General features: G+C 37.8%; 1 protein-coding gene across 1 annotated transcript in view; it reads left to right on the forward strand.

Moving 5' to 3' along the window:
• APH1B (aph-1B gamma-secretase subunit) overlaps positions 1 to 25,519 on the forward strand; it is a 34,069-nt gene extending 8,550 nt beyond the window's left edge. The window contains exons 4-7 of the mRNA XM_077881377.1: positions 507 to 629; positions 13,233 to 13,360; positions 20,493 to 20,687; positions 25,123 to 25,519. Coding sequence (XP_077737503.1) covers positions 507 to 629; positions 13,233 to 13,360; positions 20,493 to 20,660 — 419 coding nt within the window. The 3' untranslated portion in view covers positions 20,661 to 20,687; positions 25,123 to 25,519. The remainder of the gene's footprint in view (positions 1 to 506; positions 630 to 13,232; positions 13,361 to 20,492; positions 20,688 to 25,122) is intronic.
• Positions 25,520 to 26,027: the final 508 nt, after the last annotated feature.

Consider the following 26,027-nt stretch of genomic DNA (forward strand, 5'->3'; position numbering starts at 1 on the left):
TTTGGCTGTAGTAGGACAACTTTTCATATTAATGCAGTTAATACCTCTGCAGGTTTTTCTTTCAAAATTATGTTTTAAATATTAGATCTAGATCCCTAAATTGAATCACCCTAGTTTGACCCAGGGATTACTTTCTATGATACACAGTCATCCCTTTCAGTTCTACTTTTAAGCCCTCAAACTTAATTCTACAGACTGTTATCATAAACCAAAGCCAAAACTTCAGCACTGTGTCCTCGGTCTCACATATTGTTTCTGTGCCTTTCTAATAATTTTCTTTTTTCATTTCTTTGCTATATTCCACTGTTCATTTCCCTTACTTTTGCACTATCCCCTGTTTATCATTTAGCCAAGCACTTAACTTCCCTGAGCCAGCCTTCCACTACTTCTCCAACAGTCTCTGTGCCTTTTCCCCTTCAAAATAGTATTCTCTAGTCCTTGGAAACTTGATTTGAAGAGAAATCATAGCATGAAAAGGGTCTAACAATGTGTTTCTTCCTTTTTAGTTTCTGGCTTGGGCTTTGGAATCATGAGTGGAGTATTTGCTTTTGTAAATACCCTTTCCGACTCCTTGGGACCAGGCACAGTGGGCATTCATGGAGACTCTCCCCAGTTCTTCCTAAATTCAGGTATGTGCCTACTAGTTGTGAAGGTTCAGTCTTCTGGTCTCGATGATCATTTGTATAGGAGGTCTCTGGCTTAGGAATTTGAGTGAATATAAATTTATATGATACCTTCTAAAGGCAAAATACTATTAGACATCAGAAGTAAAGGACATAGGAAAATAAAAATTTTGGTGAGAGTATTTTATAATTTTAGGGTGGAATTTAGCATATATAATTTTTTTATTTTACTATATTAATAGTGTTGTGTAGTTGTGTTATATGTGAATTTTTATAGGCTGTATGCTTTTTGATTTGTATTGGTTTGTATTTATCTTCAGTATGAGCCCTAGTGTTTAATTAGTCATCTTGGCCCCTTTTCAGGATAGGCAGTATAACTGAATTTTGAAATTGAGAGGAGAAAAAAAATGCTTTCTAGTTTAATATAATGTTATGCATCTAAAATGTATATTTAAATATATAATTTAAATAATAACAACCCATCTTCTCTTTTTCTTAAGAACTAGAACATTAACAGAGTCCCTTGTTTCTTTGTTTTTCCTCCACAGGTAACTAATTCTCTGATCTTGTGTTATTAATTCCCTAGGTTTGAAAATTGGGTTTTTAACATGTATACATGTTTTGTTTTGAAGGTAAAACATGAAACTTTTATTCTCATGAATGTATCTGAAAAAAATTAATGGTTTCCTGCTTTGAATATTTAAAACTGAATCATGCTATATTCTTCAAAAAAAGAAGTTAAGGGGAAAAAATAATAAAATAGATGAGTTGCCCTTTTTATACAAAGATGCAGTATAAAAGGACCAACTCATTTCAAACTGCTTTTTCATTCACCAAGTAAAAATTGTCATCATGATGCAGTGATCATCCATTTGAGAGTTGGTAGTGTACATAATTAATGTAAAATTTCTCTTAAATTTTCAAGAGGAATCTTTAAAAATAGTATTAAGAAAATGCCACTGTATTTTTTATCTCCACAAGCTATATTATTAAATTAATTCACCCCATGTGCATATTCTATTAATTAAATATTATTTATTTAATAATATTGAAGAAATTTCTGTCCTCAAGGAGCTTACCCTACTAGAATACTATTTCTCTAGTAGAGAAAATAAGACCCCAAAAAAGTGAGTATTTTATTACAGTTTAAGGTAATAGTAGAACCAGATATAGGAAGGTAAGTCAGATTTTAAAAACTGCTACAATAGTTTAGTCATCCTTCTTGTTATAGTGATCCTTAAACCCAGTAGACTCTTGCTCCTTATTTTAGTCCAGGCCTTGGAATCTCCTGTCTAGATGACTTCCACCAACCCTCAACTGGTTAGTCTTTCCTCAACACACTTTTCGTATGAATCTATCCTGTATGGAGTCTCCAAAATGATCTTCCCTGTACAAAAATGTGTAATGACTTTCAAAGGTTTCTCCTTTCTAAGAACTAAGTCAGGGCTCATTACATCTGGCTACAAGTTCATAGGTTGGAATTATTTAGTGGTTCCTCCAACAAAGCAAATTTTTTTCATTTTAAGCATTCCATAATTAGTACATTTCTGACCGTTTTTTGATGGATTATAGTAAGTATTAGTGTTTTTTTTTTTTAAAGATTATATTTATTCATGAGAGAGACACAGAGAGGCAGAGACATAGGCAGAGGGAGAAGCAGGCTCCCCGCAGTGGGCCTTCTGCGGAACTCGATCCCTGGACCCCAGGATTACACCCTGAGCAGAAGGCAGATGCTCAACTGCTAAACCACCCAGGCATCCTGAATACTGAATATTAGGTTTTTATAATAAATGTAATGTTAATAGTTAACTCTCTATGAGAGTCCAATATAAATGAACGAAACATAATCAGAAGGGTACAGGGTACTACTGCTACAGTTTTCTATATTTTCTGGAAGTGGTCTATTATACTGCTACATGAGCAATTTTCCTTTGGTTCAAGTAGCATTCCCCTAATGGAATTTATTTTTTGGCTAGCTTCTTTCACTAGATGGTGCTAATTCCCTTTCATAAGACTAGCTTAAAATGATTCTTTTGGAAGAAAGTGAAAGAACAGTGTGCTAGCAGTTTGAGGGTTGTGTTTGCAGTTTCTTTAAATTCAAGGGAAAATTCATTATTCAAAAGAAAATAAAGTATTTTAATGTCTTTAGCTGTTAGGATGGTAGGCTGACCATGCTGTGAATATATATGTATACAGTTACTTTATAGTTAAAAAAAATAGTTTACCATATGCAAGAGTTTCTTATTTGTTGTAGCATCATTCTTTGGAGCATAAACTTTGAATTCTAAGTTTAAGAAATTACTTTTCATTGCATTTTAAAATAACCCCAAATTTATATATATATATATATATATATATATATATATATATATATATATATATATATATATTTGTGTTTGTTATATGTATTATTTATAACTGCTGTTGTTACCACTTATTTAGGCATGAGCTCATTTTTAATTTGTCAGTTAAATCTGTAAGTTTATATGTTAGTTTAACATATTTCATTACAAATGCCTAAGTAGTACAGAATAAATAGGCCTATGGGGTCACTAATTAGTATATTTATGTTAGTATCAGAGATATACTGTGATACCTGTGTGTACATAGGTTTTTTTTGTTACAGGTAGGCATAGTTTATAAATATGTATGTTTAAGTTAATTATTATTTGTAGTTGCATACCAGGCTGGCATTACCTTTTCTTAGAATCATTACCATTTATTATTAATGCTATATAAAGGCAAAATATGGAAATTGGAGTCCTAAGTTCAAGTCTTATTCCTGTTCATTAATTTAGTATTTTGGGCAAGTCCATTTGATCGTTTAAGCACTCATTCTACACATGAGTATTAGTGTTTTTAGTAAACAGAAGTTATACCAAGTTATAACAATACAATTTAGTTAATGCCTGTATTTTCCACTCATAGTGGGGAATAAAGACAAAGCTAATTATTATACAGTGTGATAAATGCTATGATGAGGAAGAGCCATGAGCTCACAAAAGTCAAGCTCTAACTCACACTCAGGTGATATGGTGCTTCTCTTTTTGTAGTACTTTCTGCACTTGTAATTAATTGGTCAACTGTGTAGTTATTTATGTCTGTCTCTCCAAGCTGGATGCTAAGCCTTTTAAATGCAAGAACTGTGTTTTGTTCACTCCAGCACCTTTTGGAGTCCTTTAACACTACATGGTCTCAAATATCGATTGAAAAAATGAAAACTCTGCACAGCTTGTGGAGGAAGTGCTATTTGAGTAGAAACTGAAAGGATGAATAATAGTAAGGCAGGCAAAAGAAGGAGGTTGTCAGGGAGGAAAGTTCCAGATGGAGGGAAGAGGTGTTTCCCTTCTGGCCTAGAGGTAAGAAAAACATTGTTCCCTGAACAAAGGAAGTACTGGACTTCTGTCTACCCCTCAATTTCCTTATCTTTCAGGAAGAACAAAAGTAATACCTAGCTCAGAGTTGTAATGAATTAAATGAAATTAATTTAGAGAGTATATATTTAAGTGATCTAATAAACTGTAAAATGGCCTAAAGAGAATTTGTTCTTATCAGGGTAGAGAATTCGGTTCTTGAAATTAAAAAACAGAATTTAGAGGATAATTTCTTTATGTGGAATCTGGATTTATCACTCTGAATTGCCTCTCTTATGCTTTAGAAGAAAAATATCTTTAACTAGTACTCAATAAGAAAGTAGTTAATATTTTATTTTTAAAACTTCCCTAAATCAGGGGCACCTGGGTGGCTCAATGGATTGACTGACCCTTGATTTCAACTCAGGTCATGATCTTAGGGTCCTGAGCTCAAGCATCATGTTGTTGCCATTATAGTAGTAGTTGTTGGACTCCCTGCTGAGCAGGGAGTCTGCTTGAGACTCTCTCGCTCTCCTTTTGCCCCTCCCCCTGCTCATGTATGCGTGTGTGTGCGCGTGCTCTCTCTTTCTCAAATCTTAAAAAAACTTCCCCAAATCATTTCATTTACATTTTCTAGGCAGTGTTCCTGTCTAGGTAAGGTAAGCTTTTTAGCCACTCGCTAGGAGAAATCAGTACCGGTCAGACCCCATGTGGAGTATCATGTTCAGTTCGGAGCATTGTGGTTTAACAGGAATACTGTAGAACTAAAATTGGTACAAAAGAACTTGTGAGTATGATGAAAGATCTAGAAACCATGTCTTAAGAGGACTGATTGAAGGAAAAGGAATGTTGAACTTGAAGGAAAATAGGAGTAAGAGGAATATAGGATATTACATTTTTGTCCCAATTTGTCATTCCCTTTTATAGAATTATACATCCACATTCTTATATGGCTTCATGGTGGCCTGGATGTACTTCTCTGCCCCAAGATTAAACTCAGTTATGTGGCTTCAGTTGGTTAATTGGTGAATGTAAGGTAAATCAGAAGCTAAAAAACCACTTGCATGGTTGGGTCTGTGCTTTTGAACTCTGGTCATGTGCCATGAGAACATGTCCTACATAGTTAATGCCCACTTGACCTCGACCTCAGAATGAACATGTATAGAGCAGACCTGTGTTGCAGCTGCAGTGAGGAGTCAAACCCACCTGTACCAGTAGCCTACAGCAGTGCTGCCCAGGCTGAGCCCAGCCTTAATCAGCCAAAGCACAGTCAACCTTTTAGACCAATGAGCATGAGAATAAATCCTTGATATTGTAACCCAGTGAGGTTTTATTTCATTCATTCATTTTTTTGCCACGATACTTTAAGTATAATCTTTATGTCAAGTCTGTTACATGCTTAGACTTCTAAATGAAAGCTCTTTGTAGGCCAGATTATCTTGATTAACTACATTACTAATTCCAAAGTGGTAGAAAAAATATAACATCGGGATTCCTGGGTGGGTCAGTGGTTGAGCATTTGCCTTTGGCTCAAGGTGTGATCCCGATCCGGGGATCGAGTCCCACATCAGGCTCCCTGTGAGGAGCCTGCTTCTTTCTCTGCCTATGTCTCTGCCTCTCTCTGTGTCTCTCATGAATAAATAAATAAAATTTTTTTTTTTTTAAAGAAAAAATATAACATCTATTAATGATACAAAAAAAACTTTTAACAGTAGAGCTTAATATGCAACTCTTATTCTTTACTGAATGAATTAGAATCTTAATTTCTTATAATAAATTATCATAACTGCCACTGCTTATGACACAGGGGTATTCCATATGCTGTAGTATGTCATCAGTGTTGTCATCAAATATTTTTTCCATTTTGTATTTTCATTATATCAGTAGTGTAATGGTCTTTCCTTCAAGCTGCTCAAGTAACTGAGAATGGAAAATTATGTTGGATTGTCCTTTCATTAAATCTTGGCCAGTTAGAGACTAAGTAGCCTGGGATATGTTACCACTTATGCAAAGCACAGGTAGCCATCACATAGCCTGCAAACAGGCAGCTCAGTGGATTGCTTCACTGAGTTTGGCTGAAAGAATGATTCAGTTTGTGGCTCTAGGACTTAGTGGCTCCTTCAAATATGTTCCAGGCCGCATTCTGAGACCCTGCTATCTCCTTTGCCACACAGCCAAATGGCCAGTGCCTGCTGACCCCTGCATGGCTCAGGCAGGCTGATGCCTTCTGCTTCTCATTTCTCTTCAGGCCTTGTTTCTTCTTCACGTATGAGTCAGTCCTTATTTTCTTTATCCACTGCTGCCTTTAATTTTTGGTATTTTTGGGGATGCCTGGGTGGCTCAGTGATTGAGCGTCTGCCTTTGGCTCAGAGCGTGATTCCAGAGACCCGGGATTGAGTCTCACATCGGGCTTCCTGAATGGAGCCTGCTTCTCCCTCTTCCTGTGTCTCTGCCTCTCTCTGTGTGTGTCTCTCTCTCTCGTGAATAAATAAATAAAATCTTAAAAAAAAAAACTACTTTTGGTGTTTTTTGTGTTTAGTTTCTTTTTTTTTTCCTAGAAAAACTCCCAGAGATATTTTTCGTAATGATGAGCAGGGGCAGCCCAGGTGGCTCAGCGGTTTAGCATCGCCTTCGGCCCAGGGCCTGATCCTGGGGTCCCAGGATCGAGCCCTGCATCGGGCTCCCTGCATGGAACCTGCTTCTCCCTCTGATGTCTCTGCCTCTCTCTCTCTCTGTCTCTCATGAATAAATAAAATCTTAAAAAAAAACAACAACAAACTTTTGGTGTCATTTGTTACACACCATTTTTGTGGCAATATCTGAGTAATACAGAAAATTACATTTTTAAAAAATGTGCCACATATGGGGACAAAATAGTTGACTTGTGCTTCTTCAAAAGCCTTCCTAGGATCAACAAGCAGGAGTTGGAATAGGGTCTCTCAATGGCACTGTTGACATTTGGGATCAGATAATTCTTTGTTGGCAGGCGATAGAAGGATGTCTTGTATGTATTGTAGGGTGTTAGAAAGCATCTCTGGCTTCTACCAGAGCCAGAAGTACCCTACCCCCAGTTATGGCAACCAAAAATGTTTACAGATATTGACAAATGCTCCCTGGGGGCAAAATTGCCTCACTTGTGAATCACTGAGTTAGAAGGCAGATTTTGGTTGAGTTTGAGAAGGAACTTTCCCACAGTGACTGTTTTTTTTTTTTTTTTTTTATTCATGAGAGACACAGAGAGAGAGGCAGAGACACAGGCAGAGGGAGAAGCAGGCTCCATGCAGGGAGCCTGATGTGGGACTCAATCCCGGGACTCCAGGATCATGCTCAGGGCCAAAGGCAGGCACTAAACCACTGAGCCACCCAGGGACCCCCCCCCCCCCCACAGTGACCGTTTTAATGAAGCAAGCTTCTAATCTGAATTTGAAGTGGAACCTGTGGGATATACTTTTTCATTGCATAAGGATTAGATTAAAAAACATCTAAGAGGCCTCCCAATGCTGACTCTCCAGAATGATGAATTAATCTGAAGAGGGAATTTCATCACTCTTTAACATTTGCTAGGGAGACTAAACAAAATCATATTTTCGGCAGTCTGTTCAACTCACGAACATACTTCTTTTTAATGTTAATGTTAATTTTTCTTTAAGTTCAATTTGCCAGCATATAGTATAACACCCAGTACTCATCACATCATGCCCCCTCCTTAATGCCTGTCACCCAGTTACCCTATCCCCCCAGCCACCTCCCCTTCTGTAATCCCTTTGTTTCCCAGAGTCAGAAGTCTCTCATGGTTTGTCTTCCTCTCTAAATTTTCCTCACTCAGTTTTGCCCCTTCCCTTATGGTCCCTTTTGCTATTTATTATATTCCACATATGAGTGAAACCCTATGATCATGGTCTTTCTCCTATTTATGACTTATTTCACTCAGCATAATATCCTCTAGTTCCATCCACATTGACGTAATTGATAGATATTCCTCCTTTCTGATGGCTGAGTAATATTCCATTGTGTATTTTTTCTTTATCCATTCATTTGTCAAAGGACATCTCCACTCTTACAGTTTGGGTATCATGGACATTGCTGCTATAACATTGGGGTACAGGTGTTCCATCACTTCACTACATCTATATCTTTGGGACAGATACCCAGTAGTTCAATTGCTGAGTCAGAGGGTAGCTCTATTTTTAACTTCTTGAGGAACCTCCTCACTGTTTTCCAGAGTGGCTGCACCAGTTTGCATTCCTACCAACAGTGTAAGAGGTTCCCCTTTCTCCACATCCTTGCCAATATTTGTTATTTTCTATCTTGTTAATAGCCATTCTAACCAGTGTAAAATGGTATCTCATTGTGGTTTTGATTTGTATTTCCCCTATGACAAGTGACGTGGAACATTTTTTCATGTGCTTGTTGACCATGTGTAGGTTGTGTTTGGAGAAATGTCTGTTTATGTCTTCTGCCCATGTCTTGACTGGATTGTTTTTGGGTGTTGAGTTTGATAAATTATTTACATATCTTGGATACTGGCTCTTGAACATACTTTAGGAGCATTTCCATAAATATGAAGTGATAAATGCTATTTAAACACCAGTAGTCATTCAGATTACTTTCAGAACACTTCCTTTATGATCTGGCTGGTATTAAAGGACAGTACTACATCTTTCTTATTGCTATGTACGTATGTATGTATATGAGATGGTTTTCAAAATGCCTCTTTTAAATCTTGGAGAATGTTATTTGATTAGGAATATATATACTTCTGTATTATAATAACTAGGTCACAGAATTGTCATGTTTTTTAAAGCAAGATTTTTTTTTTTAAGATTTTATTTATTAGGATGCCTGGGTGTCTCAGTAGTTGAGCATCTGCCTTTGGTTCAGGGCATTGATCCCGGGCTCCCTACATGGAGCCTGCTTCTCCCTCTGCCTGTCTCTTAAAAAAAAAAAATTGTATTAATTTATTCATGAGAGATACACCGAGGCAGAGACATAGGCAGAGGGAGAAGCAGGCTCCCTATAGGGAGCCTGATACAGGACTTGATCCCAGGACCTCAGCATCACGACCTGAACCAAAGGCAGACGGCTCAACCACTGAGCCACCCAGGCATCCCTAAAGCAAGATTTTTAAGTTAAATCCCTATTATAGGAAAGGAATTTTCAAAAATATTTAGTTCTGTTGCTTGACTTCTACTTGAACTAGGTCATTGGAGATCTCTTAAGAATCCAGAGAATTTCTGCAGCAAAGAGGGACGGAGAAGAGTCCCTTACTTCACAGAACCTTGATACCCCAGACTATCTTCTTACTTGGAAAAAGGCGAGAAGCTCATTAGTAATCACATCTGTCTCTAGGCAGTTGAGGCTAACCCTTGGCTTTGCAAAGTCCTCCTCTGCCTGTTGCTACTACCACCCAGCAGCAGCCACTGGCGCTCTCTGGTATAGTTAAAGATTCTTTGAAGTTGTCAGAGAAAGCCAGATGTTAGCAGTTTCTGTACTGGTAGAATCCAGTGTTAGAATCAGTTGCTATTTTAGGCCATTGACAGAAAAGTAAATATCAGGAATAAGGGAGAGAGGGACGAGCGTGAAAATGAGGATGTTTATGAATCTGTGTACTAGAACATTTGGAGTATATTCAAGAAGGAGAAAAGAACCAAATAGTAAATATAGCCTCTTCTTTTTCTTTTTTTTAAGACTTATTTATTGATTTGAGGGAGAGAGCATAGCAAGAGAGGCAGGAGAGAGAGAGAAAGAGAGAATCCCAACTGCAGACTCCCTGCTGAGTGTGGAGCTCAATGTGGGGCTCCATCCCAGGACTCGGGGATCATGAACTGAGCCAAAATCAAGAGTTGGATGCTTGCTCAACTGACTGAGCCACCCAGGTGCCTCTAAATGTAACCTCTTAAAGATAACTCTGAAACATTTTGCTTAGAAATAGGTTGAAACAAACGTTCTTTACCAAGAGAATTTGACTTAAAAGATTGTTGGACATCCATTATCAAACTGGCAGCTGCAAATTCATAAACATATACATACATAAACATACATATACAATACTTGTTAGAATTATTTTTCCCTTTCCCTCCCTCCCTCCCTGAGAGAGAGAGAGAGAGAAAAGTGCGCACACATGGGGGCTGGGGGCAGAAGGAGAGAGAATCATGAGCAGGCTCCATAAGCCTGTTGTGGGGCTCGATCCCATGACCCTGAGATCATGACCTGAGCTGAAATCAAGAGTCAAACGTTTGAGCCACCCAGGTCCCCAATCTGAATTGTTCAGATTTCTGATAAGTGTTCCAAATCACTAAAAATTATGGAAGCTCCTTTAAAAATCTGGATTATAAATGAATCATGATATTTTTATTAGTTCGGAGAGATTTTTCTACTTTTATAAATATTAGAACAAAGCAAATTTCAGAGTTAGATTTACTGAAGGACTTTTAGAATTTTATAGTTAGGAACACGAAATGAGAAAGTTTTAGTCATTAAAAGATAGTATCCTAGAGGTACTATTAGCGAATCTTCATTTCTAGTGGAAATTAATTCTATTTACTAGAGAAAAGTATCAAAATAGTATGCATGTATCTCTAGCTACCTGTATGTGGCCCAATAGATATTCTGGTCTCAGTTTCTCTTGGACCTCTGATCAGTTACAGACGGAATAAACAATGAATTCCAGTATCCTAAATAGCACATTGTAATAATAAAGGCTTATGATGACATGGAAGGCAGCCAGAAACTAATGCCAGCTGAATAAATAAGCAGTCAAGTAAGCACAGAGAGTGTTTTAACAAATGTCTGAGAGATCCCCTTTGGATGCTGTTAATAAAACAGTAAACTGAAAGGATGAGGCAAAGTTCCTTGAGATTGTATTTTATGCACTGTGGTAGCCCCAGTGCCAGGAACAGTACCTGCCCGTGATGGACATCGAATAAGTACTTGTATGGATTAAGGAAAGGGGAGGAAGAAAATAAATGTAAAAGGTAATACAGGTCAGAGGAAGAAATAATCTGTAAGAGTGAAGAAGAGTGCATTTTAAAAAGCATACTACCCAGGAAGCTGGGATAAATGTGATATTGCTTGCTGCTTTGCCTTGCTTTCCTGCCTGACCGTATAAGTCACTGAAGGCCTTGCTGTAGTCATCTTTGAATCAGGAGACTATAGCACATAATAATATCATTTATTGAAAAGCTGTGGTTTACAAAACACTGTTCTTCACTGCAACAGCCCTATGAGATATTATTGTCCCTATTTTAGAAATAAAGGAAACAGAGGCAAAGGAGTTAAATAGTTTGCCCACGGACACATCGTGGAGCTGGCATTCCATCTCGGGACTGTGTGACTCCTGAGCTCCTGTACAGAGTCTTCAGGCCAGTCTATCCAGGTGCTCAGTAAATGTGTGCTGAGTGTTTTTAAAAAATGAAGAGTAGGTGTCAGAATTCACCAAGGAGATGGCATTAAGCTAGATATTAAAGTAAGATTTGGATGTGGTGAAACGGCAGGGAAGTGCTGTGTATTCAGGAAAAAGGGACAATCAGTTAAAAAAGTAAAAACAGAGACATAGGATATAAGAGTTCTGGTTTTCTGCTGTATAGGCTATATTTGAAGATTAGTAAAGGATGATAATATGGGTCTAGGATGTAGAGGGCCTTGCGTGGTAATCAGATATTTAGACTTTACTTTGGATACAATATCAGTCCTTCAAAGATTTTTTTTTTTTTTTTTTTTTAGTACCTTACGTCATTTGAGTTTTAGTCTACTGTCATCCCAAATATATATTTTTAAATTCCTCCTCTATTTAAGGTATTTACCATCATTTACTGAAATGATGGCACGCTGTCACTAGATAGAAAAACTTGGTTTGCTCCAACCACAGTAGTTATGTCCTTTTAATATTGTTTTTGGATGTTTTAGATTTTGTATAAATAGGGATTTTCCCACAGTATGCTTTCTTACCTACTCAGCATTATATTCGTGAGATCATTTATATTAAAGATCATATAGTGTACCATTGTATGAATACACCACAAGTTGGCCATTCTGGTAATGATGGAAATTATTTGTTTCAGCAGTGGTTCTCAAATTTGACTGTACATCAGAATGCCCTGCAGGGCTATTTTTTTTTAAGATTTTATTTATTCATGAGAATACACAGAGAGGAGAGAGAGAGAGAGGCAGAGACACAGGCAGAGGGAGAAGCAGGCTCCATGCAGGGAGCCTGACGTGGGGACTCCATCCCGGGTCTCCAGGATCACACCCTGGGCTGCAGGCGGCGCTAAACCGCTGAGCCATCAGGGCTGTCCATCCTGCAGGGCTATTTAAACACAGGTTGCTAGGCTCATTTTCTGATTCAGGAGGTCTAGGGAGGGTCCCAAGAATTTGCATTCCTAACAAGTTCTCAAGTACTAGTGATCTATTAATCCAGGAACTAAATGCTTCAAAATATAGATCTAGCTGTGGAATTGTTGGAGTGAAATACATATTTTCAACTTTACTAGGTAATGCTGAATTGATTTTCTATCTGCAACGTGAAAGAGAATTATCAGACTTGAATTTTTGTCAGATTGGTGGGTGTTAATTGTATTTTATTTTGTGGCTGAAAAGGAAAAGTGATTTGCCTTTTTTTTCATCTTAAAACTTTCAGAATATATGGAACTTGCCCTTTTTAAATGTTTCCAGGGCATAGGAGACAGACAGACACACACACACACACACACACACACACACACACAGACTATTCCACAGAAAAACCTGAGTGTGCTGATCAAATTCAGTTTCAGTTGCTTAAGAAGAATCTAAGAGAATTATTGCAATTTTTAATATTTTTATTCTTCCATTGGCTTTTTTTTTTTTTTTTAAGAAAAGGAGAGAATACAGGAGAAATTCCACTTTAGTGAGCAGACTGGTTTAAATTGAAGGTAGTCCATTTAATTGAGGAAAGTGCAGAAGGCTAATTTGGAAAGATCTGATTAGATACCACACTAGTTGTATTTCCTTCCTCAAACTTTTTGAAAGCCAGGTCCAAACTGACTTTAGATTTAACAAGTTCACATTTAGATGAGAAGGTGCTGCAGAGCTGACCCCTTGTTAAGAAGTATTGCTTCCCAAGGTACCATTTGACCAAATGTATGTCCTAGTTCTGACAGGTGGTGTTTACTCTCAGTGGTGTGGTGTATCCCAAGAGCTTGTGTCATGAGCAGGTGGTCAGTGGGTTTTGGCATCTGTTGTCTATATGACTGGACACTAATGGATGACTGTCTTTCAGCTTTCATGACGCTGGTTATCATATTACTGCATGTGTTCTGGGGCATCATATTTTTTGATGGCTGTGAGAAGAAAAAGTGGTCTGCCCTTCTTATAGTTCTTTTGACCCATCTGCTGGTGTCTGCCCTGGTGAGTATTGCCACCATGCTCACATTGTTTTTTGGAACTCAGGTCCCCATATCTAAAATGGTAGATTCCACTATAAATGAAATACATGCTCATAGTCAAATGAAGAAATTCAGAAAAGTTATTGAGTGAATGGTAGATAAATAAATCATCTAAATCTTCTTATAGAAAATAACTATTTGTTGGTTGATTTCGTTAAAGATTTTTCTCCATCTTTCTTTTAGAGGTAGAGTCAAATCTGAAGTAGTTTTGTATTATGTTTATGTTATGTAATATATTTTAAACAATTTCCATATTACAAATCCTTTTAATATAGAAATTTTAATAATCTTATTACATAAAAATTATATTACCGTTTGCTTAACTGATTGATCACATCTTTTTCTACTTTTGCGTCTTACAATGCTGTCTTGAACATCTTTGTACGTGAAAGCTTTTCAATATATTTAGATTCCAAGGAATGAAAATATGAAGTTAAAATGTATAAATATTTTTAATACTCTCCACAAAAGTTGTATCATTTTTGCTCATTCTGATCAATAACAAGAGTGCCCAGTTTACTCTTTTCCACACTGAAATGATAAGTATGCCAGTTTTCAAAATAAATAAAATTTAAAAATAAAATTTGACTAGATATATTTTTAAAGAACTATTTAATGCTTTGGGTCTGACTTTCATTTTAATTTGTCATATATTTACATTGGAATTATCCCCACCACTACCTTCTCCAGACCCTTGTAATTTTTCACTTCAAAGTATTGAAAAGTTTCCTCATGCTTCTCTCTTCTCCATCATTTAAAATTTATTTTTTTTTAATTTTTTTATTTATTTATGATAGTCACACACAGAGAGAGAGGCAGAGACACAGGCAGAGGGAGAAGCAGGCTCCGTGCACCGGGAGCCCGATGTGGGATTCAATCCCGGGTCTCCAGGATCGCGCTCTGAGCCAAAGGCAGGCGCTAAACCACTGCGCCACCCAGGGATCCCCATCATTTAAAATTTATATCAAGTTCTCATACTGGACTCCTTGACCTTTGATCCATCTAAAATGCAGTTTTACAAGGGTGCCTGGCTGGCTTAGTTGGTAGACCTTGTGGCTCTTGATCTCAAGATCATGAGTTCGAGTCTCAGGCTGGGCATAGAGATTACTTAAAAGATAGATAGATAGATAGATAGATAGATAGATAGATAGATAAAAATACAATCTTACTGTTTCCCCTACCTTAAACCTTTCAGTGGTGCAGGATACTAAAGTTACCTTTAATATGATGGCAACTATGTGAAGCCAAATCTTCATGGAAAAAAGACTGGAAAGAGACTACATTAAAATATTAACAGCATTTATTCTGAGTGGCTTCTTTTTTTCTTCATAGTTTTTGGCGTGTTCCAGATTTTCTGCAATGCACACTTTTATTTTTATTTTTTTTTTAAAGATTTTATTTATTTATTCATGAGAGACAGAGAGAGGCAGAGACACAGGCAGAGGGAGAAGCATGTTCCATGCAGGGAGCCTGATGTGGGACTGCATCCCAGGACTCTGGAATCACGCCCTGAGCCAAAGGCAGATGCTCAACCGCTAAGCCACTTAGCCACCCGCTAAGTCTCTACAATGTACACTTTTATAATCAGAAAGGAAATTACATGAAAAAGCAAATGTCCTTTTTATGGATCCAATTGGCTATTAATTTATTCAAATATTTACTAAATGCCTTCTGTGTTCCAGACACTGCTCTGGGTAAACAAAATAGTTTAGTGAACAAAATAAAGATCTGTTTTTACAGTTCAGTATTAAACAGTAGATATAATAAATAATAAATTTTATAGTGATAGGTGCTGTGGATAGTAAATCAGGGTAAAAGGAATCCAGAATATAGGGAGGCAGGAGATGTCAAATTTTTGAATTAGGTGGTCAGTGTAGGCTTCATTGTGAAGGTGATATTTGAGCAAAGAAGTGAATTAGATTGATCATGTGGCTGTCTGGAGAAAGAGCACTGGACTGCACAGCCAGTGGCAAAGTCCTAAGATCAAAGAACTTGTTTGGCATGTTTTTGGAAGTGAGGGTGGCTAAAACAGAATGAGCTAGGGGGAAAGTTAGTAGGAGAAACTGTTATAGAGTTGAAGGTGGGAGGGAAGTAGAGGTTGGAAATGAGAACCACATCTGGATAATGCAGAACTTTGACATTTACTCTCGGTGAAAGGGGAGTCATTGTAGGGTGTTAAAGAGAGGGACATGATCTAACATTTTAAAAGGATCACTTTGCTGTTTTAAGGGTAATCTGTATCAGGGAAAGAGATTATAGTCATCAAGAGGAGGATGGTGATAATTTGAATGAAATAGCAATGGATAAAATGAGAAATGAGATTGAGAACATATTTTTGAAAGTAGAGCAAACAGTATTTCCTGACAGACTAAGGCATTGGAGAGAGAGAAGAAGAGCCAAAGGATGTTTCCAGGATTTTGGCCTGGACAATTAGAAAGATGGAGTTGCCATCAGCTGGGATAGGGAAGCTGGTGAAGGGAGATCAAGAGTTTATCTGGGCACATTATAAATGTAAATAGCGGTACCTATTGGATGTCCAAGTGAAAATGTCTGTTAGGCAGTTGGATGAAGAAGTCTGGAGTTTGGGAGAGAAATCCAGGCCAGAAAATGGTGATTACAAGGAATAAGTTTAAGCAGACAAGAGAAGAGGCCCAGGGACTGAGCCCTGGGATACTCCCACATTGAGGCTGGGGAAAGAGGAGACTGCAAAGGAGATTGAGAAGGAGCCACTACTGAGGTTGGAGAAAAACCAAGAGGCAGGTATTCTGGAAGCCAAGTATTTGAGAAAATGATCAGCTGTAGCAGATACCCAGACTTCTTTGTTTGACCTAAGCCTTTTATCAATCTTACTGGGTGTAAAATTTACCTTCTTGCTGCTTCCCACAGTTTACATCATGTACTCCATCTAAATTGATCCATTATGGCTACTCAACAGGCATGCCTTGTCCATGCTGTTTTATTTGCAGTGACTCCATTCTCTCTAACCTAAGTCAATTTGGAAAAGTACTGATTCAGTGTGAAACATCCCTGGAAAAGGTGTATATTCCAGACTCAGCACAATGGCTAGCTCTTAATTCATAGCTGTTATAACACTTATCCTCAGAAAGCATTATTTTATTTAATATAGTTCTTATATCTTATATCTATCTAGAGTTTGGTCATCAAGATGAGACCAAAGATTTTATCAATCTTTGTATCCTCAATCCAATAAATGTTGTTAATTATTGAATAGTTGATATTCTCTTTAATGATTAAAAAGAACCCAGGAAAATAAATTTAAAAGAACCCAGAAATTTGAAAGATTATATGCCAAAATGTTAACAGTAGTTATCTCTGAATAGAGATTTCAGAAATGTTTAAGTGATTGTCATGTTAAAATACACATACAGAAAAGCATACTGATCAGAAGTGTACATCTGGATGAATATAACCTATGTAACTTGAACCCAAATGTAAACTAAAACATTATCAGCTTCCATGAGCCTTCTACCTTAGTCCTGACTTCTAACACTGTAGCTTGCCTGCCTTTTGGTATTTTATGTAAACAGAACCACATAGTATTTGCTCTTGTGTCTGACTCCAATTTCACTCAACAGCATATTTGTGAGATTCATTTGTATAGTTATTAGTTCATTTTTTGCAGTGTAATATTCTACTTTGTGACTATACCTTGTTTTATCTATCCATTATCCAGCAGAAATGGTATCTCCAGCTTCTGTTGTGAACAGTAATGCTTTGAGCATTCTAGTATATGCCTCTTTTGAAATATGTACACATTTCTTTTGGATATATGCCTAGGAGTGGAATTGCTGGTCATGTGGTGTACAAATGTCAACTATGTATACTACTCAGTTTTTAGAGTAGTTGTATCAGCTTACATCCCCATCATTAATTTGTGAGTGGCAGTTCCTCCATTTCTTCCCCAACAGGTAGTATGTCACACTCTTGTTACTCATCCCACTAAGTATATTGTAGTATCACATTATGGTTTTTGTTTGCATTTCCCTAATGATTAATGAGATGAAGCATGTCTTCATATATTTATTGGCCATTTGGATAATTCTTTTGTGAAGTGCCTGTTTAAATCTTTTTCCTATAATCCTGTTAGGTTGTCTTTTTTATTTTTAGGAATTCTTTCTGTATGCTCTAAAAAGCCTTTGTCAGATGTACATACAGTAAATAGCTTCTCCTATATTGTGGTTTATCTTGACATCCTCTTTATGTTGTCTTTTATATGATCAAAAGTTCTTCATTTAAGTGTAGTTTAATCAATTTTGCTTTATCACTTGCAGTTTTTGTTTTCTGTTCAACAAATATTAATTTATCTGAATTTCAGATGGTAAAATGTTTATTTTACTCATTTGTACATTTTAATTTTCTACAACAATCACATATTGATTCTGTAATTGTTTAAAGGAGAAGAAAATTTAAAGAGATATACAAAAGAGCTTAGCACTCTGTGAAGTATATTAAAATTAAGTGGATTTCTGGAGAATCCAGAATATGCTCAATACCTCCCATGCCCACAGATGCCTCTTGAGAAAAGCATTTTTCTGCAGAAGGTGCCACTGTACTACAGAATCAGCCCATTTTCCTGGCCAGAGCGAATAGTCAGGATTGGTGTCTTAACCAGGGGCATGTGCAGGTAAGGTGAGAGTAAGGACAGTGAGGAGCCATGGAGGTGAATGGTGGATAGGTTGCCCCAATTGAATGCTCCTCTTTGTTAAGTATAAGGGCTGGGCTAGTTGGGAACCCATCTCCCCACCTTACTCTAGGTAAAGGATGTATATCCCTCCTTCTCTCAAAGGCCAATCCCTCCACCTGGGCTCTAGATCCAGTTCTCTCCAACGAGGACTTCACTCCTCTGATTGTGCCCTCCATCCCACATCACCAGCTTTCCCTCTCTTCGTCAGCATATAGACATATCTTAAATAAAACTTTCCACTCTTGCCTTTTTCCCCTTCTAGCCATCACTCCTTTTTTTTTTTTTTTTTTTCTGTTCCTCATCATGGCAGAATTTTTCAGTTATTTCCACTAATTTTGTTTGCACTTATTCACCTCTCATAGTTGTAGTTCCAATCTGGTTTCTACTCAACTACCCTTCTAAAGTTGCACTTGTCAAGATAAAAAAAAAAAAAAAAAAAAAAAAAAAAAGACCTTCATTTCTCCAAATCGAATGGACATTGGTGTTTTTGTTTTCATCTCAGCACCTTTAAAAGAATTGACTACCACTCTCTGTGAAACATTTTCATCTTTTGACTTCAATGTCACACTGTCCTGATTTTCCTCTTACTTCACTGTTTGCTCTTCTCAGACCCCTTTGCTGACTCTTTTTCAACAAGAGTCAAGCTGATAGAATGGTGTTGACACTTTTAATTTGCTTCTGTGATACTAAACAGCACAAAAAATTTAGGGGCTTAGTCTTGGCTTCTCCTTTACCTTCGCTCTACAATAGCTCCCTGGGTAACTGCATTCAGAGCCATGGCTTTAAATACTGTCTATAACGGTGCTTCTGTATTCCTTTTTCTAGTCCAAGCCTTTGTTCTGAGCCCCATAGCCATATACCTAATGCCAAAGGATATCTGTCCTTTGAAATCTCACAGGCACGCTACTCTTACTTAGCTTGTCTTCATTGAACTTGATTCTCACCCATCACTCTGAGCGTAATCTTTCTCCAAGTCTTTGTCATCTAGCTAAATAAAAAGCACCACCATTTACCAAAACCAGAAACATGGAAGTCATTTTAGCCTCCAATTTTCCCTCATATTCCATCCATCAGCAAGTCCTCTCCATTCATATTCCCCACTCACTCACTCATCTCTACTGCTGCCACCCTGGTCTAAGTCAACATCCTGTACTCCTCAGCCAGTGCTTGTAACGGGTCTCCTTGCTTTCATCATTGCCTCCTTTCATCCGTTCTGTGCAGTTTTAAATATCGAAATCAAGTTATTCAGCTCCCTTACCTTGACCCCTTCTGTGGCCTTCCATTACACTGGGGATGAGGTCCATTCTCCGTATCAACTTGCTGCATTAACTGTTTCCTACCTTTCTCTCTGACCTTATCTCATGCACCCCCCCCCCCGCCATCCCTACACACATATTAATATCACTCTTCTCAGGTTCTCAGCTGCACCAAGTTCTCTGCTGTCCTATGGTTCCCTCCCTCAGTCTGCACAAAGCTCGTTTTCTCCTCCAACTATATGTGTCATTTTAAATGCCACTTCCTCAGGACTTCCCCTGAGCAACCTAAATAGACCACCTTGTTCTTACTTAGCTAGCATCATCACAATTACAATTATTCTACCTAGCATTCATCATAATATGTAATTATTTGATTCCTTTATTTGTTTCTTCATTCATTACTTGTCTCTCTTACTAGCATATAAGCTTCATTAGGAGAGATCCTAATGAAGTGTTCAGTGTTGTGTAACACCATACCTCTTGGCATTTCATCAGTATTTTTTAAATGAACTTTTCAAACCCTCAACAATTTTTCCACTGAAAAAGAGATGCTGTTCCCTCATGTTCCCTTGAATACTAAGGATTCATCCTAATGTAACTTGGACTTGTCTTACTTTTTGGCACATTATAAGAGCCGATTAACACAAATTATTTTAAACGGTTGTATAGCATGTATCTCCTATTGGGTATTCTGACTTGTAATTACCCTCTAGGTTTGCCATTTGAATATAGTAAAGCACACATCTATGTGCTAGTGTCTGTTGACTTGGTTAGCTCTGTGTGTCTTTGTGGTACTCAGTATGTGACATACATCATATGTTTGGTAAAGCACCCCAGCTGTTGAAAGTGTCTCATGCAGAACATGAAAGACTCCTAACTCTGGGAAACGAACTAGGGGTGGTGGAAGGGGAGGTGGGCGGGGGGTGGGGGTGACTGAGTGACGGGCACTGAGGTGGGCACTTGACAGGATGAGCACTGGGTGTTATTCTATATGTTGGCAAATTGAACACCAATAAAAATAAATTTATATATTAAAAAAAGAAAGTGTCTTATGTTTTCCTTTATCTTTAGTGACTCTACATGTTTAATAAGCCTGCTGTCATTATGCAAGCTGATTTATTTTTCTTTTGCAGACCTTCATAAGTCCTCATTATGGAATAAATCTGGTGTCAACATATATGATCATGCTACTCATGGGCATCTGGGCGTTCTTTGTTGCTGGAGGCAGCTGCCGAAATCTGAAGCTCTGCCTACTGTGTCAAGACAAGGACTTCCTCCTTTTCAACCAGCGCTCCAGATAACCCCCAAGAACCAGCACCTGCCAAACAGTAAGCTGCATCTTTAGAGGAAGCACAACTGTGCCTTTTTCTAAAAATTCCTTTTCCTGGTGGAATCTAGAAAAAAACAAAACCATCTAGGTAAAATATGACTTTCATGCAACAGCTCTCTGAAAGGGATACATTAGTGGATGTATATGTCCTGGCTGCACATTAGAATGTCACCTGAGGAAGCAGAAAGGAGATTGTTCCCTGGGCTCCACCCTCCACATTTAATTGGCCCGGGCATTTGGTAAATTTTAGGATTTTACTTATTTATGTGAGTTGGGAGGAGCCAAGGAAGAGGGACAAGCAGACTGTGCTGAGCCTGGAGCCTGATTTGAGGCTCAGTCTCAGTACCCTGAGATCATGACCTGAGCCAAAACCAAGCATCAAGATGCCCAGCCAACTGAGCCACCCAGGTGCCTCTGGGCATTTGGTAATTTTTAAAAGCTTCCCAGATGACTCTGATATGCAGCCAGGTTGAGACTCATTGGTGTCCAAATGGGAACTTCCTGAGAACACCATAAATGAATAAATGTCAGATGTTTAGCTGTCTCTCAACTCAGCTTGTGCTGAGCAGGTAAATCTGTGAATGTCCAATCCTGCTCGGCCTTTGTCTTTTAAAGTTAGGTCACAAAAGGCTAAAGGGCTCTCATCCCTAAGAACTGTTTTCATGCTCCTTACTCATACCCTATTTTATGAGGACATGGTAGGTTGTGCTTCTACACGCAATAGTAAATTGCACGACTTACTATGATACTTTAGCCAAAGTAAGCTATTGATTAACAAGCTGTATTTTTTCCTGTAGTTTTTACATTCTTTTTGCTTTTTGAGGCATTACATGGTTTGTGAGCATAGATTCAGTTTCTTTAACTAAAACTAATTATTTTCTGATTTCTGGGAAGGTATTAATAAACCAAGAATTTTTGTGCAACTTCTGTCTTTTCTGGGCTTAAGGCTTTTTATGAGTTCTACCCCCAAGGCAGTGTTTACCAGCTGAGTGCTGGTACCTGGGCTGGCTGGGGTAAAACCCATTTTTCTAGCTCTGAGCATTCTGCTGGTTGCTGAGTGATGTACCTTGGACAGGCTTCACTAGAGCTGGTGAAAGTTAATAAAAGCCAATAGTGTGATGTTGACACTTTAAATTTGCTCCTGTGATACTAACCAGCACCTCCCCACCAAGTGATATAGTGTAAAATTGGAAATGTCTTAAACTGCCAAATTCATGCTTTTACAAAATCCATATAATCTTTGGATCTAGCGAATGTCTCTGGGTTTTAGTAGCAGACATAACCTTGCCTTTGTAGGAATACCCAAGGTATTTGTTCAGCTTCTAGCAACCCTTTTGATTTCCTTTATAAAGAGGAAATGCCAGTGAATTGTGCCTTTAACTAAAAATTGTTCCCAGTTGATGGCTTTTAGAGAGTGGATGGTGTGCAATGAAAATTCCCTATACATTAAAGTGATAAGCTCAGTGGATCCCACATATACAGTAAAACATCCAAAAGAAATGGGAGAAGCAATGAGAGTGTTCCATGACAGATGGAAGAATTTGACAGTACTGTCGGGGGGAAGAATAATGGACATGTTTTAAATGAAAATGTGGCCAGTATTTTGGGCTAGCCACACATCATTTCTGGGGCCAGAACTTCTCACATGAACTAGACCTTTATCAGTGAAATCCCCTCTCATGGTTAAATAACTAGAATTTGTCAGTCTAGGGATTCAGAAGAAATAGGATTTCCAGCAAGGCTGTAAACAGTCCCATAGCAGTTACAGTTATTCCCCTAAAGTGTACTTTGCAACACTAATTAATACCAATACTTCCATTAGAGTTTGCAGTTTTCCACCATTATACAAGATTTTCCTTAGACTAGAAGAGTCATAGGAAGAGTCATGGACATAGAGACAGAACAGTGAAATTTACTGTGCAGAGTTGAAGGAAATGAAATACTCATTGAACTGGGCTTTATTCCTACTGGAACGTGGCATTCTTTGATGAACAGAATAAGAAACATACATAGTTGGTTATCACTGTTGACTTACAAATCTCCTAAATGGGTAGTCTGATAAAATGTTTGATCTGTAAAGTATTGAAAAATATGAGAATATTAATATTACTCATTGCACCCTGAGGATGTCCTCTGTGCATTAATAGTTTAATATTAAGTAAAGAAGTTGGCTATTGTAAAATCTCATTTATAAAAACTTGTCAGGCAAGAGGAAAATCTTTGATGGTGAGACTCTTGTCTGAGGAAATTATTTAATAATATTTGATTTGCTGTGAATAAAGGAACTTTGTAATCCTGATTAGTCTTAAAATGTGAGCATTGCCATAGTCAGCTTAGGCACTATTTTTACAAAACTCTGCTTTGCCTAATGCCAAGGGCGCCCAGAGGGAGAGTACAGTTTTCCTCTGTGGCTGTGTATATATTGAGATGCCTTTTTTTTTCCTCCCTGCATTTGTTATTAATGATGAGCCTTCTGATCCCTGACAGTATTTGGAGAGGAGGAGGTGGTGTTGATATTTTATGTTCTCCTCCCCACAAAGTTTTCTCAGTTTGGAAGGAAATGTGGATATAGTTAAAGTTGAACTTGGAATGTGAATATTGTTGCAGTGCTTGACTATTTTGCCATGTGATTAATACAGTTTGATTTTGTTGCTCTCTAATGAGTTTATATATATGTTTTATTTGTCTAAGTTAGTAGTTATAACTGGAGAAGTTTTGTTACCTCAATCCTGGCCAGCCTGGCTGGTAATATTGTAGTAGCAGCCTCTTTAGAGCATCTAATGAAAAAGTGGCTGAAAAGAAGAAATGATGATAACTGCAGATTGCATAGAAAATAGCTTTTGTTCTCATTGTTAATTTTTTTTTCTTAAAGCACATTTCAGTGTTTGCTGAGAGTGGCAGATCCACATAAAACATACTGGGTGTTCTTATCCATAGAGTAGGGTCAGGACAAGCAGTTGTGACAGAAGCTTCCTACTACCTGTGCTCCTTCCACTTTGCAGTCACCTCAGACTAACCCCAAGGCAGGGATTGGCAGTCATTGTGGGCCTGAGGGCCTCAGGGAGGCCAGGGTGGCCACCTGTCTTGGCCAGCAGCAGCTTGCTCCCTGAGAAGAGCTCCTTGAAAGTGCTAGCTTTCATTAGTTTTTCTTGGGTCCTACTGTTCCTAACTCCAGGTGGGCAAAGTAGGTATCACAACAAAACAATTTTAAAGTGCATTGCTTAGAGCTTTTTGTTTATGATTGCATTGTTTACAGTTGTGATTTAATAAAAGGTGTTACTTCTATTAAATTCTAGCATTTAGAGAGGTAGCTGCTGTATCATTTTATATAAGTATACAATGTGTATCATTTTATATCAGTTATGCTGTTATGTGTATATACTTGTAATATCAGGCCTTGCATTCAATACACAATGCAATAGACTCTTTCCAGACCTGTATTTTTCTGTGAACAATAAAAATATTGTTTGGCACTACTCATTTCCTGTGTCCTCTTCTTTGGAGCAGTATATTCTTCAGTATCTGTGTTACAGTTTTTGTCTTTTATAAAACTTGGCTGTATATTCTGTTTGTGACTGGTCAGCTCTGACACTTTTTTTTTTTTTTTTTTTTTTTATAGAATGAATTTGGAAGTTTTCTTTTCTTTTTTTTTTTTTATTTATGATAGTCATACAGAGAGAGAGAGGCAGAGACATAGGCAGACGGAGAAGCACCGGTAGCCTGACGTGGGATTCGATCCCGAGTCTCCAGGATCGCGCCGTGGGCCAAAGGCAGGCGCCAAACCGCTGCGCCACCCAGGAATCCCAGCTCTGACACTTTTTAAAGAAAAATCTTTGTTATCTTAAAATTCATAAGGCCTATTTCATTTCTGTATGTTTAGAAACAGTTTGGTGCAGAGGCATTCTTTGAGGTGTGTCAAACCAAGTGAAAGATTGTTTTCAAAGATCTTGGAAATCACCTTGAAAACTCTGTTCTAAGTAATTGTTAAATAGTGAATTTATAAAACATCATATAATATTGGCTAAAGATGGCAGTTGGTTGACAAGGAGAGTAGTATTTGCTTTTTATCCAGTAACCCTGAGCAGCCCATAGAGTCCTTTTGTTTTTTTCTCCCCTTGGTATGGAGACAGTGCAGCTAAGGGGAGGAGCTTGGCTTTCACACATCAGGCAGACTATATAGAAAATCATTATGGCCTGAAACTCAAACCATGTGATGCTTGTTCACTCTGATTGGAAATGAGGCTCCTCCAGGTTTATGTTGTGTCATTAGATGAAATATCCTCAGAGACCAAGAGCTTTTTAGTCCTCACTTGTAAAGCCAGTGGAAGAGGTGTGCGTTTCTTAGGTAATAGCCCAGATTTGTATACAATTTTTTTGGCCCTTCCCCACTGAAATTGTGGCTCTAGTTTAATTGTTGTTTGTTTGGTATTTAGCTGAAATAAGGACTTCCCTGTGACCAGCCTCAACACATGAGAAATCTCCAATGGAAAGAAGTATCTATTTTATCTTCACCTCATTGAAAATACTGAATAGATGGAACCACTCAACTGGCTTATGGATTCAGTCTCAGTAAAAGAATTTTTAAGGATTTAACACATTCTAAGGTGACCGTAATAGATGATGATCCCTGAGCAGGTCTTGGCTTTAAGACTCAATAATAGGAAGTACTTGTATACATGTAGATCACTGTAAATCCTTCTACCTAGTAGTAAAACCATTCATTTTTCAGTGCTTGAGCAAAATCAGAGGTGGGGTTTGTAGTGTTTAATCAGGGCCTTCCATGTACAAAACACTGTATTAAATACTTTAAAAGGATGGAAAAGAACAAAATGGTGCAGATTTTTGTCCTCTGGGAACATATAACCTAACTGCCTAGATTAAAACACATAAATATTACTTTACAGCAACTAAAAAATGTGTACTACCAATTATGAAATAACATAGAATAGGATGAGTGCATGATACTTGAAATTTTAGTAGTAGATAAAAGGCAATGGATGGATAGCAGTAGATGAAGGGCAATGGGTAATGTATGTAGATCCAGAGGAAAAGGTAGGACTGAGGACTGAACCCTGGGCACTCCAGTTGAGAGGTTGGAAAGAGGAAATGGAGTTGTCCACTGAGGAAAGAAGGAAAATCAGGAGAATGTGGTGACCTGAGAGGGGAAGGTATGTCAATGCTGTTGAATAATGAGTAAAATGAGGAATAAGAATTAATCATTATATATGGAGAGATGGAATTTCAAGGTAGGGATGAATACCTAAGTGGGGTGGATTATAGATATTGGGTGTTAAGGACATTGACACAGCACATCAAGTACAGATAACCATTATAATTA

The sequence above is a fragment of the Canis aureus genome, chromosome 32 (assembly GCF_053574225.1).
Source record: "Canis aureus isolate CA01 chromosome 32, VMU_Caureus_v.1.0, whole genome shotgun sequence".
NCBI lineage: Eukaryota > Metazoa > Chordata > Mammalia > Carnivora > Canidae > Canis > Canis aureus.